The 14537-nt window shown below is 42.7% G+C and overlaps 1 protein-coding gene across 2 annotated transcripts in view; it reads right to left on the reverse strand.

Moving 5' to 3' along the window:
- trrap (transformation/transcription domain-associated protein) overlaps nucleotides 1–14537 on the reverse strand; it is a 317959-nt gene that overhangs the window by 233796 nt on the left and 69626 nt on the right. For both annotated transcript variants that reach the window (XM_063059362.1, XM_063059361.1), the window contains exons 23-27: nucleotides 13976–14175; nucleotides 10494–10711; nucleotides 7975–8172; nucleotides 3715–3975; nucleotides 2592–2753 (exon numbers count right to left, since the gene is read on the reverse strand). In XM_063059362.1, the coding sequence (XP_062915432.1) occupies nucleotides 2592–2753; nucleotides 3715–3975; nucleotides 7975–8172; nucleotides 10494–10711; nucleotides 13976–14175 (1039 nt within the window). The remainder of the gene's footprint in view (nucleotides 1–2591; nucleotides 2754–3714; nucleotides 3976–7974; nucleotides 8173–10493; nucleotides 10712–13975; nucleotides 14176–14537) is intronic.

The following is a 14537-nucleotide window of genomic DNA, read 5'->3' on the forward strand; positions in this document are numbered from 1 at the left end:
TCACTACATAGAAGGTATTCAACTCTTGGACGTTTATTACTAATATCTTTGTACCCAGACAATGACTCCCAGAACATACACATTACTGTAAATATATCTTAAAAATTGCCGCTGCTTTTAAATGAATACCATCACTTCAGAAAGAATGTTACAAGCTTGAGCGTAAGGGTAGATTGTTTCACCGTAAAAGGGAACCAGTTGGGAACTTAATTACAATAACCACCCGTCTCAACTCAGATTGGATCATTTACATTCTCCAGATATCCAAGGCTTTTCAAAATCACTGAGACACATCCAAGGCACAACCACCGACACACTCTAATAAACTTGTACAAACGCACAGTTGAAATTATCCAGACTGGTTGCATCACAGTCTGGCGTGACAATCCGAATGTGCAGGAATGCACAAAGCTGCAGAGAGTAGTGGTCTCTGCCCAGTACATCACAGGCAAATCCCTCCCCACTATCCGTAGTATCTACAGGGAGGTGTTCCCTCAGGAAGGCAACATCCACCTCGAAGATGCCCACGATCCAGGCCATGCCATCTTCTCACAGCTACCATCGGGCAGGAGATACAAAAGCCTGAAGCCACACATTCATGTTTCGGTTCTTGACCATAAAACTAAGTTTCAGGCAAAACTCTAAACAGTAGCTCAGTGTAGCAACACTACGATCACTTTGCACTAAAATAGACCATTTTTTGTTCTAGTTGTGTTCTTTTTGTGTATAATTTGTTTAATTTATGTTTTTCTTGCAAACGCTGTTTATCTGATGCAATGTGCCATTGATGCTGCTGTAAGTTAGTTTTTCATTGTACAGTACATACGCATAGACTTGCGCACATGAGAATAAAGTCCACTTTGATAACGGAGAATCATTTGGTTGAGGAGTTGAACAAACTGGGCTCCCACAGGCAACAAACGATGTTGTCCCAGGTTAACGTATGGCCAGGACTCCATAAACCTGTGGACTAACTTCCAAGGAGTCTACAATTCATGTTCTTTAACTCACTCTCACTCACCTTCTCTTCCACCCTCCCTCCCTCCCTCCCTCCCCGTTTGCTTGTTTATTATTTATTTGCAGTTTGTTTTCTTTTGCACATTAGTTGGTTGTCCACCTTTGTTAGTTCAATAGTTCCATTTAATATCAGAGAAATGTATGCAATATACATCCTGAAATTCTTGTTCTTCAGACATCTACGAAGACTGAAGAGTGCCCCAAAGAATGAATGACAGTTAAGATGTTAGAACCCCAAAGCCCCCCACTACCCCCTCCCACACACAAGCAGCAGCAAACAACCCTCCTCTCCTCCACCCACCTCCGCACTAAAACATCAGCACCCTCCACCCACCAAGCATGCAACAGCAAAGCCCCCAAATAAAGACCTCTGTTTGCAGCACAACAAAAACTAATTGTTCACTCGACAATTGAACATACAACAGGTTCTCTCTCTCTCCCGAATAAGGGAAAAAGGGTGTTCTCTTTCACAGTGAGAGGGGAGGCATAACAAAACAACTCACTGAGTGTGTACTTTCTCTATTGATTCTTTTGTATTTCTTTGTTCTACAGTAAATGCCCAAAAGAAAATGAAATTCAAGGTAGTATATGGCGATATACTGTACATGTACTTTGACAATAAATTTACCTTGAACTTTGATCTTCGTAAAACAATGGGGGGGGGGGTTGAGTGTACCCAAGAGGACAGACAGGCTCTGGGTTTAAAAGTTAATTTGAAAGACAAGGTGCAGTACTCCCTCAGGCATCTCCCCATGTAAGATTACACGTCTTTGAGCTCTGCAGCAACTGTCCAGTCTCCTGACTGATGCGCAGAAATGTTGACACCCTAATACACTGGTGAATTGAATTGTCCAAGACATGTATCCACCTGAAGTAAATGATTCTGTCTTCTCTCTGATTGCTAGGTGCATGGATAGACTTGAAATTAAAATGCTAGCGAGAGTGTTGTGGATATAAACCTGGCAACGCTGAACTTATTAAAAAGAATTCTTCAGAATCTATATCATCAGTCACAGTAACTGGATTTTCTTTTTGAATCAATGACTTGTTGGACAGTGACTTCCCATTCTATCACAATAGCTTCAGCAGTGTTAGTGAAGGCAAACTGCTCAAAAGAAGACCACAAGACCTTAAGACATAGGAGCAGAATTAGGCCATTCAGCCCAATGAGTGTTTCCACCATTCAATCACAGCTGATTTATTATCCCGCTCAATTCCATTCTCCCACCTTCTCTCCATAACCTTTGATGCCCTTAACCAAACAACAACCTATCAACCTCCACTTTAAATATACCCAATGACAGCCTCCACAGATGTCTGTGGCCATGATTTCCACAGACTCACCACCCTCTGGCTAAAGAAATTCTTCCTCATCCCCATCCTAAAGTGACATCCTTCTATTCTGAGACTGTACCCTCTGATCCTCGACTCTCCCACTATTGGGAACATCCTCTCCACATTCACTCTATCTAGGCGTCAATATTCAATGAAAAGGTTTCAACGAGATCTCCCCTCATTCTTCTAAACTCCAGTGAGTACAAACACAGAGTCATCAAAAGCTCTTCAAATGTTACCTCTGTATAAAAGACTTTGTGCTCCACCACATTGAGATCCATTGTAAACAGCCTGGGTTGTAGGGTGGTGCAAAATGTATTTCCTTCCATCAATCCAATCTGAGCATTTGCTGGCTGATGTCGTAGCAAGTGTTTCTTAGGTGGAACCATGTCTTGTAGGACCTGGTGGGACATGGAAAAGTCCAGGGTCAGTTTATAATCAGTCCACATTTCAGTTCCACTGACATGTTCAATGCACAACACGAATCACAGAAACACTGTGGCAAAAAATATGCTAATGAACCAACGAACAATCAGCAGAAACTTCAGGGTTTCAACCTGAAACATCAGCAATTCCTTTACTCCCACAGACCTACTGAGCTCTTCTAGCATCTAGTATCTCCAACATGCTTTTTGGAAACTGGGTTCACTAAAGACTAAAAGTCTCAAATTATCCATGTAGCAATATTGGCAAATGAATAATCATGCACATGGCCCTGGACCTCACCAGGACCTCTAACACTCTCAGGAAGCTAAAGAAATTCACATGACGGTGTTAATCCTCGCTAATTTTTATCAAAGCAGCCAACCTGGATGCATCACGGCTCGGTTCGGCAACTGCTCTGCCCATGATTGCAAGAAACTCCAAAGAGTTGTGGAGACAGCTCAAATCATCACGGAAACCAGCCTGGCCTCCATGGACTCTGTCTACACTTCTCACTGCCTTGGTAAAGCAGCCAGTATTATTAAACACCATCCACCCTGGACATTTTTCTCCCCCAGTCCATCGGGTAGAAGCTACAAAAGCCTGAAAGTGCATACCACCAGGCTCAAAGACAGCTTCTATTTCAATGTTATCAGACTACTGAACAGTCCACTGGTATGATAAGGACTATTGACCTCACAGTCTAGCTCATTGCGACCTTGCATCTTATTGCCTGCCTACACTGCACTTTCTCTGAAGCTGTTACATTTTATTCTGCATTCTGTTATTGCTTTCCCCTGTACTACCTCAATGCTCTGATGTGCTGAAGTGATCTGTATGGACAACATGCAAAACAAGTTTATCCACTGTACTTTGGTACACGTGACAATAATAAACCAACTTACCAATGACACAAGATTACATGCAATTGAAAGTTACCTCTTTATGAGGCTCCATGATCTCGGTCACACTTTTGCCTGTCACCTGGGCGAGCACTTGCAAGGAATGCATGGCCTGCTTCCGCACGGTGGAGTTCGGGGAAGTCACTTCGCGCACCAGGTCGTGGGTCACGTGGTGGAAGGACTTTTCCTGAGCCGTCAGTAACTCTTCGGACTTCTCCTCGTCCTTCAGGGGAGTGGCACAGCGAACCAGCAGCTGCTCCAACGTCGTCTTGGCCATTGCAACCGCACCATTTGAAACCTAGGGAGTAGCAGAGTTATCCCCTTGGACAAAACTTCATACGTTCAACAGGAAACTACAGCCAGAGTTTGCAACATGTTTTTTTGTTGTTGGCCTGTTCATGTATCACACTGAGCTATGATGAAAGGTCATTGCCCTGTAATGTTAACTGTTTCCTCTTATGTTGCCAGGCCTGCTAAATAATCCCAGCATTTTCTCTTCTAATTGCACACTTCCTGCAGCATTTTGCTTGTAGACTATAACACCCACTGGCCTACATTTGTTCCCCAGTTCAGTAACACCTTGATTTTCAAATTGATACCAGCTTCCCATCTCACCTCCAACCTCTCCCAATCCATAAAAGACTTTGGAGATCTCCAAACTTCTTCAATCTTCCATCTACAATTTTAAATTACTCCACCAGAGGTATGCGCCCTCCGATGCCTGGGTTCTAAGCTCATATTCCCTCTCTAAAGCTCTCTCTCTTTCTTTTAAGACAAACATTCACGCCTCACCAAGCTGACCCAATCTTTCCTTGTATGGCCCAATGCCAAGCTTTCATCACCATTACTCCCTTGAAGAAGCCTGGAATGTATTACAATGTTAAGGTCACTATACAAATACATGATTTTTTATTCTGGACATAAATTAATGATTAGTGTCACATAACATTGAAAAGTAGTCAGTTGTGTTAATGACCAACACGGTCCAAGTCTTCAGTACTGAGGGCAACCCATAGGTGACAACATGTTTTTGGCATCAACATAGCCATGCCCACAAGTTACTAACCCTAACCGGTTTGTTTTTTGGAATGTGAGGAAAACTACAGCACATGGAGAAAATCCACGCCATCATGGAGAGAATGAACCAACTCCTTACAGATAGCAGTAGGAATCGAACACCAAACGATGGTCACTGGTACTGCAGTAGCGTTAAGCTAATCGCTGCGCTACCGTGCCATTGTTAGTCATAGTCTTGCCACCTCACCTAAAGTCTCCAAACCAAAAATTGAATTCCTATTAATCTTTCCACCGCTGCATATCTTCAAAATGTTTTTTTTCCAGCATTGAACTCTCTTTTGCCAAACATTTAATTTCAGGTCAGATCATCCTCTCTGCAGGACGTATTCAGTGCTAAATGTGAAACTACTTTTCACATGAAATATATGCATGGCAGGTAGAGCTGGCATTGCAGGGGATATTCAGTGCACACAGCAAGCACCGTGCTATATAGAACAGAAATAGCTGAAGGCTCTTTCAGCTCTGTGTCTAACGTTGCTGTAGTAATAGTCTTCTCTCTTTGGTAAATAATTGTGTGCTATCACTGGTTTTTACAAGAATCATTATTTCCTGTAGATGGACAAATGCTTATAAAAGAGACTCACAGTTAAGTATTTCTACAATTATAGTCCCATCTTATCATATAGTATCACTTTTTAAATGATCAGCATAGTTAACTGAGCATATGCATATAGAGTCAGACATTACAGCAAAGAAACAGCTCCTTCAGCCCATCTATACCATGCCAAACCATTAATCTGCTCGGTCCCATCAATCTGCACCCAGACCATAGCCCTCCGTACCCCTCCCATCCATGTACCTATCTAAATTTCTGTTAAATGTTGAAATGAACCCACATCCACCACTTCCACCAGCAGTTCGTTCCACTCTCTCACCACCCTGAGTGAAGAAGCTCCCCTTCATGTTCTCCTTAAACATTTCATCTTTCACCCTTAACCCATGATCTCTAGTTCTGATCCCACCCAACCTCAGTGAAAAACACCTCTTTGCATATACCCTATCTATACCCATTATAATTTTGTATACCTCTCTTAAATCTTCCTTCATTCTCCCATGCACTAGGGAATAAAGTTCTAACTTATTCAACCTTTCCCTATAACTCAGGTGCTCAAGTCCTGGCAAATTTTAAATCCTTGTATATTGTCTCTGCACTCCTTCAATCTTATTGACATCTTTCCTGTAGGTAGGTGACCAGAGCGGCACACAATACTCCAAATTAGGCTTCAGCAACATCTCATACAACTTCAACATAAAACCAAACTCCTGTACTCAATCTATTGATTTATGAAAGCCAATGCGCCAAAAGCTTTCTTTACAACCCTATCTACCTGTGATGCCACTTTCAAGGAATTGTGGATCTCGAGTCTCAGATCTCTCGAGTGCACACAGTGAACAGTGGAAGTCCTACCCAGGTTTGTCTTCCCAAAGTGGAACACCTCACACTTGTCTTCATTAAATTCCGTCTGCCATTTTTCAGTCTATTTTTCCAGCTGGTCCAGATCCCAGTGCAAGCTTGCTGTCCACTACACCCCAGTCTTGTTGTCATCTGCAAATTTGCTGATCCAGTTAACCACATTATCATCCAGATGACAAACAACAACAGGCCCAACACCAGTTACTGCAGCACGCCACTAGTCACAGAACTCCAGACAGAGGCAAACACCTTTACCACTCTCTGGGTTCTCCTGCGAAGCAAATGTCAAATCCAATTTACTACTTCACTTTCATCCACTCAGACTGGAGTTCAGCAATTTGAACATGCATCTAGAACACCAAGCAGTATAGAAACAGGCCCTTCAGCCCACAATGTTGTGCTTAAACCAGTAATTAAATGTCTATCTAAACTAACCCCTTCTGCCAACACAATGTTCATGTCCTTCCAGTCTCTGTACTTTTATATGCCTATCTAAAAGCCTCTTAAATGTTTCTAAAGCTTAAAGATTAGCTTTATGTCTCATATGTACATCAAAACACACAGCGAAGTGCATTGTTTGTATCAATAACCAACGCAGTCTGAGGATGTACTAGGTCAGGGGTTCCCAACCTTTTTAATGTCATGGACCCCAATCATTAACCAAGGGGCCTGAGTACCCCCGGTAGGGAACCTCTGTGCTAGCTGAAGCCCACAAGTGTCTTCATGCTTCCGTCACTAACATAACATGCCCACAACTCACTAACTCTAACCTGTACGTCGTTGAATGAGCAGGTCGGTAGGACAACCAGCCGCTGTAAATTTCCCCTGGTGCCCTTGTGGTACAATCTAAGGGTTGGGAGAGCTAATAGGAACGTGAGAATAAAAGGCGGCAATAAGATAGGTTGCAATGGGTTGATGGCTGGTACAGATTCAATGGGCCGAAAGAACCGTCTGTGCTCTAGTTACCCATACCAAGCTTCACAATGCGTGACTGCAGTTTGAGAACTAGGCAATGCTAGCTAACATGAACTGATTGGAAATTCCAGAACAGAAATTTGTCTCTGCAGTTGCACTAGATAGGAGCTACTGTTTAACGCTGGCAATCTCTCCTCTTTCTTTCAGTCCAGGGGAAGGGCCTTGACCCGAAATGTCGACTGTCCATTTCCCTCCATATATGTTGCCTGACCTGTTCAGTCCCTCCTCCAGAAGTTTGTTATTTGCTTTAGATTCCAGCACCTGGAAAAGCAGCTTGCAGGGTGGGTAGTGGTGAAGTGTGGAATAAGCTGCAGGCAGAAGTGGTGGAAGCGGGGCCGACTTCAACATTTATGAGAAGTTTGCATCAAGAACATGGATGGGAGGGGCATGGAGGGTTATGGTCCAGGGACTGGGCAGAATAATAGTTCAGCACAGACTAAATGGGCCAAAGGGCCTGTTTCTGGGCTGCAGTGCTCTATGACTCGATCACACACACACAAAGCTGCATGCTGTTTATATACACACAAGGCCAGATTAGTTACTTAGATAATCAACTTAACTGAGATTATATGTACTTCAATAACCATTCAACCAGGTTTACACTGATAGCCCAACTCGCATCTAAAAGCCAGTTGATTGAATGTTCATTTACCACTGACACTGCCATGCAAAGTCACAACAGGTCAGCATCTATACAGGTAAGAGATGAACTAGATGGACTGATGCACTGAAGGCACTGTTTCTGTCTTGTAGTGCTCAATGACTATGATTTGAGCCACACAAAACACACCATGAACCTCTTGTGACCACCACATAAGAAAAACATAGTACCTCTCCTGTCAGATCCATCATGACAAAGAGGAGAGCCTTGAGAAAGGTTTGCTGATTCTGCAGGACCCAGATCAAAGGGAGGCGTTCCATTAGGAACTTGATGGAGACGACACCTCCGAGTTTAGCGTACCAGGCTTGTTCGTAACAGCAGGCGCAGAGACGCTCCACGATATATGAGAACAAAGGCAGCAGGCATGCCTAGAGGAATTTTATGAAGAGTCATGTCATAAGTTTAAGACCAGAGCAAGACATTCCAGATATCAGCTTTACAGATGAAATGTTAATCTGTCTGCCCTGTTGCATCTGAGTATATAAAAATAAAATCAATGACACTTCACTGAAGTAGGGGAGTCTAAAGACTATAAGAACATTGAAGCAGGATAAGAGTATTCAAAAACACAAAACATTCTGCAGATGCTGGAAATCCAGAACAACAACACACAAAATGCTGGAGGAACTCAGCAGGCCAGGTAACATCTATAGAAATGAATAACAGTCAACGCTTTGGGCCGGGTGAAGGGTCTCAGCTGAAAACATCAACTGTGTATTCCTCTCGATAGATGCTGTATGACCTGCTGAGTTCCTCCAGCATTCTGTGTTTGTTGCTAAGTTTGCTAGAACTCAAGTCTGCCCTCTCACTGAATATAACCAAAGCCATTCTGCTTGAGGCTCTATAAGGTCACGTTTATTGTCATGTGCACAAGAACGGTGAGGTACAGGTACAGTAACCAGCATCACAGACACACAGGTCCAGATAACATTATGATCTTGTCTCTTAACGTCTATCTGCACTACACTCTCTGTAGCTGTTACAATTTATTCTGCATTTTTATTGTTTTATCTTGTTCTAGCTCCTGTTTAATGACCTGATCTGTATAAACAGTATGCACAAGCTTTTCACTGTATCTACATGCATGTGACATTAAGAAACCAATACAACACACAGCATACATACACGTTAATCCAGACAGTGAAGAGAGAGGAAAATCATGGAGTCTTCCCCAACTTCTTCTGTGACTGTTCCCCATAATCTTCAATTTCTTAATCTTTCAAAAATGCACCAATTTTCACTCAATATCTCATAAAATCTAGCCCCTATAAACTCTAGTTTCCAGAGATTCTGTGAGAAGATCATATGCACCTCGGTTTTAAAATGATATTCTCAAAAATTCTGAAATGAATGCACAAGAAGCCAGCAATTATACTTGGCAACATACAAAGTGCTGGAAGGACTCAGCAGGTCAGGCAGACTACAGCCCAGATGAAGGGTCTCAACCTGAAATATTAACTGTCCATTTCTCTGACCTGCTGAGTTCCTTCAGCACTTTGTATGTTGCTCCATATTCCAGCATCTGCAGTCTCCTGTTATATTCCGTCTGGGTAGCCTCCAACCTGATGGCATGAACACTGACTTCTCTAACTTCCATTAATGCCCCTCCTCCAGTTCTTACCCTATCCTTTATTTATTTATTATCTTCCTCTCTTTTTTCTCTCTCTGTCCCTCTCACAATAACTCCTTGCCTGCTCTCCATCTTCCTCTGGCGCTCCCCACCCCGCTTTCTTTCTCCCTAGGCCTCCCGTCCCATGATCCTCTCCCTTCTCCAGCCTTGCATCCCTTTTTCCAATCAACTTTCCAGCTCTTAGCTCTATCGCTCCTGTCTTCTCCTATCATTTCAGATCTCCCCCTCCCCCTCTCAGATCTCTTACTATTTTTTCTTTCAGTTAGTCCTGACGAAGGGTCTCGGCCCGAAACGTCGACTGTGCTTCTTCCTATGGATGCTGTCTGGCCTGCTGCGTTCCACCAGCATTTTGTGTGTGTTGCTTAATGTTTATCCTTTGGTTTGCTTTTAATTGACAGAGGCCATCTGCTCGAAGGAACACCACAGTGGGAGCTTGCTGTGCGCTAACTGACAGCTGGATTTTCCACACTTCAACAGCACTGCACTGGTTATAAAGCACTCTATGGTAACATGAGGTTGCAAGCAGCTCTGTATACGTTCGAGGTATTTACTTATTTTTTGTTTATTTATTTATTTAGAGTTACTGGGTGTAACAGACCCTTCCAGCCAACAGGCATACCTTCCAGCAACCCACTTATTTAACCCTAGCCTAATCACATGACAATTTACAATGACCAATTAACATCTTTGGACAGTGGAGGGAAACCATAGCACCCACAGGACACCCAGGTGCTCGTGCGGAGAACGTGCAAACTCCTTTCAGACATCATTGGAACTGAACTCCAAACCCCAACACCCGAACTGTAATAGCATTGTGCTATCTGCTAGTTACTGCAATGAAGGGTCCTGGTGACCTGATGAAGGGTCTTGGTCCGAAATGTCAGCTGTTAATTCCCCTCCATAGATGCCGCCTGCCCTGCTGAGTTCCTCCAGCATCTTGTCTGTGTTATCCTGGGCTTCCAGCACCTGCAGAATCTCTTCAGTTTGTGAATACACTGCACTGCATCGTTTAAAGATATTATGCAGCATATTTGTATTCAGAAATTTGGAACCACTGACCCGTTCCTTCGAGCCCAAGATGATGCTTGCCACATCAAAGATGACAGCCAGAGCCACCTCCCCTATCTTGCAGAGCTCCTTTTCTTCATAAGCCATGCAGATGGCGATGGCGTCGATGAGGACGAGGGGGTCCATTCCTTTGGATCCGTTTTCCTCGCTGTGGAACATGGCAGTGCTAGGCTGACTCCCCACCTGGTAGCACTGCAGCAAGAATGGGCCTGCAAGCAAACAGCAGTGAGCATAAATCGTACTGAAAGGGTAAACACAAGACATTCTGCAGATGTTGGAAATCCACAGTAACACACAAAATGCTGCAGCAACTCAGCAGCATCTATGGAGAGGAAAGAACATCAAAGAACAACCTATGAATACTACCTCACTACTTTTGTGCTCTTTTGGCACCACTTATTTAACTTAATTTTCTGTGTGTACATTATATATATATATATACATACACACACACACATATATATATATACACACACACACACACACACACACACACACTAGCAATCAGTGCATTGCTGCCATAAACAACAAATTTCATGACATACAGTATGTCAGTAATATTAAACCTTGATTCTGAACAGTCTAACATTTTGGGCCCAGTTCCTTCATTAGGGCAGGTTGATGAATTGCCAAGTTCCTCCATCATTTTGTGTGTGTTACTCATGCAGCAAAGGAAAAGGCCCTTCTGCCCACAATGTTGTGCCAAATTAAAATAGTGAATAAACGTGTAATTAATCTCTTCTGCCTACACAATGTCCTTAACCCTCCAATCTCCGCACATTTCTGTGCCCATTTAAATGCCTCTATTGTATTTGCTTCCACTACCACCACTGGCTGCACAACCCAAGCAGCCACCACTCTCTGTGTGGAAAACCTGCCCTGCACATCTCCTTTGAACTTACTTTAAATCATGCCCTATGGTACTAGCCATTCCAACCCTGGGAGAAAGATACCAACTCTCTGTCGAAGCCGATCCTGTGAAAACAACTCATCTTCTTCCTTATAACACATCTCCTCTAATCCACACAGAATCCTGATAATCCTCTTCTGCACGCCTCCACATCCTTCCGATAAAGGAGCAACCAGAACTGAAAGCAATACTCCAGCTACGGCTTAACTAGACATTAACAAAGCTGCCAAGAATCCATTTGAATAACCGTAACACTTATAAATCAACGAATTATCAAGTCCAAACAAAATAACTAATAGCTGAAGTGAAAGTGGAGTCCAAAGGGGAGCAAATAAAATCTAATTAATGAAAGCATTAATGGGCTAAAGAAGCCATTATATTATATAAACACAACATGTGAGAAATACCCAGCAAGTCAAGCAGCATCTATGGGAAGTCAAACCAGGCCAGTCAATCCACATTGCTCTGGTCCAATATAACATTATAAAACACTGCTGAGACCACAACAGGACTATCACATCCATCTCTGGTCACCTAACTTTTGGAAGAGTGTGAATGATCTCATGTGAACACAGAGAAGATTTAGAACATAGACCAGTACAGCACAAAAAGGCCCTCTGGCCCACAATGTTGTGCTGAGGCAATTAAATTAATAGTCAAATGGCCAACTAAATTAATCTCGTCTGCCTACATAATATCTATATCCTTACATTTTCCTCACATGCATGTGCTTATCTAAACATCTCTTAAAATTCCCTAATGTTTCTGCCACTACCACCACCCCAGGCACCCACCACTCTGTGTAAAAAAAAAAACTTGCCCCTCACATCTCCTTTGAAATTACCCCTCTGGTATTAGATATTTCAACCGTGGAAAAACGGTATTCTCTGCCTACTCTATTTATGCCTCTCATAATCTTATAACCACCTATCAGATCTCCCCTCAGACTCCACCCCTCCAGGGAAAACAGCGCAAGTTTGTCCAAATTCTCTAATCCAGGCAGCATCCTGGTAAACCTCTTCTGCACCCCCTCCAAAGCCTCAACATCCTTCCTATAGTGGGGTGACCAGAACTGTATTTACTAGAAGGAATGCACTGTGGTGGGTACATGGAATGCACTGCTGGCGATGGTGGTGGATACAATAGGGTCTTCTAAGAGACTCTTAGATAGGTACATGGAGCTTAGAAAAATAGAGGGCAATGCAGTAGGGAAATTCTAGGCAGTTTCTAGAGTAGGTTACATGGTCAAAGGGCCTGTAATATGCTATAGATATCTATGTTCTAAGATCTAGGGAGGTGGAGTCTATTCATTAGTCACAACTGGAGAAGCTGGTTTTTGCCTACTTGTGGCAAAAAAGAGGTTGTGAGCAGATTTTTTAAGAGGTAAAAATCATAATGGGAACACATCAGCTGTCTGTTGATGCCTGATTTCTCCAGCAAGTTGTTTTATTCATTTTTAATTTTATTTAGCAAAACATTGCAGAGTAGGCACCCCAGGTCCTTCAAGCCATGTCACCCCAGCAACTTCACAACCCCAATTAACCCTAACCTAAACATGGGACATTTTACAATGACTAATTAACCTACTAACTGGTACACCTTTGAACTGTGGGAGGAAACCAGAGGACCAGGAGAAAATCCAAGCATTCCACAGGGAGGATGTACAGAAACTCCTTAGTCAGCAGGGATTTTGTGGGTAGAATGGCCTACTGCATCATAGCGTAATGTTTCCAGTTAAAGTAACTAGTCAATTTACCCCTCTGGTGTTTGTGGGAGCTAAATGTGAAGCTGACAGCCTACATATACGCTTTATATAGCGCTTCCTTGACGGTAAAGTGATTTAGGAGGACATGAGCTAGTGCTTTGGAAATGGAAAACCTTTCCTTAATCCAATTTGGCAACTAAATAACTGTCTGTGCAGTTACATTGCAAAACCAGAGTACCTGCATTATTGATCTGAGGAAGTGCTTTCAAAGGTCAAAGTAAATGTATTATCAAAGTACGTTTATCTCACCACCTACCACCTTAAGATTCATTTTCTTGTGGGCCTTCACAGTAAAACAAATACAGTGGAATCAATAGAAAAAACACACACATACAAAGACTGACAAACAACTAATGTGCAAAAAAAAAAGAACAGCAAAAAACAGATAAATAGGTAGATAGCTAGGTAGGTAAAAATAGATAGGTAGGTTAGAAGGTAAGTAGGTAGGCAAATAGGTAGATAGATACAGGAGGTAAGTAGATAGATAGGTAGGCAGATATGTACAATGATACAGATAGCTCAGAGTAGAGGTGAGTGAAATTATCTATGCTGATTCAGGAACAAAGCAAAACAAAAGTAGTGAATGAATATTAATATAGATAAAGACAGACAAGGGTACACTGATGCCACAGGGCCAGAATTCTGCACCCATGGCCAATGTGAACTACAGTTGGGAGTTTCACACACATAAATGGAAGAACAGAGACTTCCCTCCTTCTTTTCCCTTTTCCCTAGATTTTCCAAACCTTCAAGAAGTTGCATTCAATCTCAGCCACCTGGCAGGTGACACCAACTCACCACATTGTTGAGCTACAGCCACCATGGTGTAATGACGGATTAAGCTGGCCACAAAAGGCAGGGCACTGGGCCGCAGGTCTTTGATGACAGCAGACATAAACGCACCCGTCAGGGCCTGTTCAAACGTCTTACGAGCGGGAGTGTCCTGTGCCTTGTAGCGGTGCGATATAATCACGCTAGGTATCGCCTTCTCTGTGAAGCTATGAGACAAAACAAAATTAATTTGCTGCCTGATTACCAAGCCAGGCATGAAAACCACGCAGTGGGTAGAAGCGTTTCTTGTACATTTTGATCGAGTTGACCCAATTCAATTACTCCATTTTAATACTGTCAGCAACTGACTACAAAGAAGATGGATGGTTTAATTTCATCAGCACTATTCAGGAGTGGCTGCTACAAATAAGGTAAGCTTGCTCCAAAATGTCCATGCACTGACAAACAAATGTGATTATTGAGTGACGTTTCAATATTTACAGAGTGCTGCATTCAACTCTTTGCATTTGGATTTGAAAGGCTGAAATATTAATCAATCTGGCAGACATACAGAACTATTATACCAAGA

Source organism: Mobula hypostoma, chromosome 9 (genome assembly GCF_963921235.1).
Source record: "Mobula hypostoma chromosome 9, sMobHyp1.1, whole genome shotgun sequence".
Classification (NCBI taxonomy): Eukaryota; Metazoa; Chordata; class Chondrichthyes; order Myliobatiformes; family Myliobatidae; genus Mobula; species Mobula hypostoma.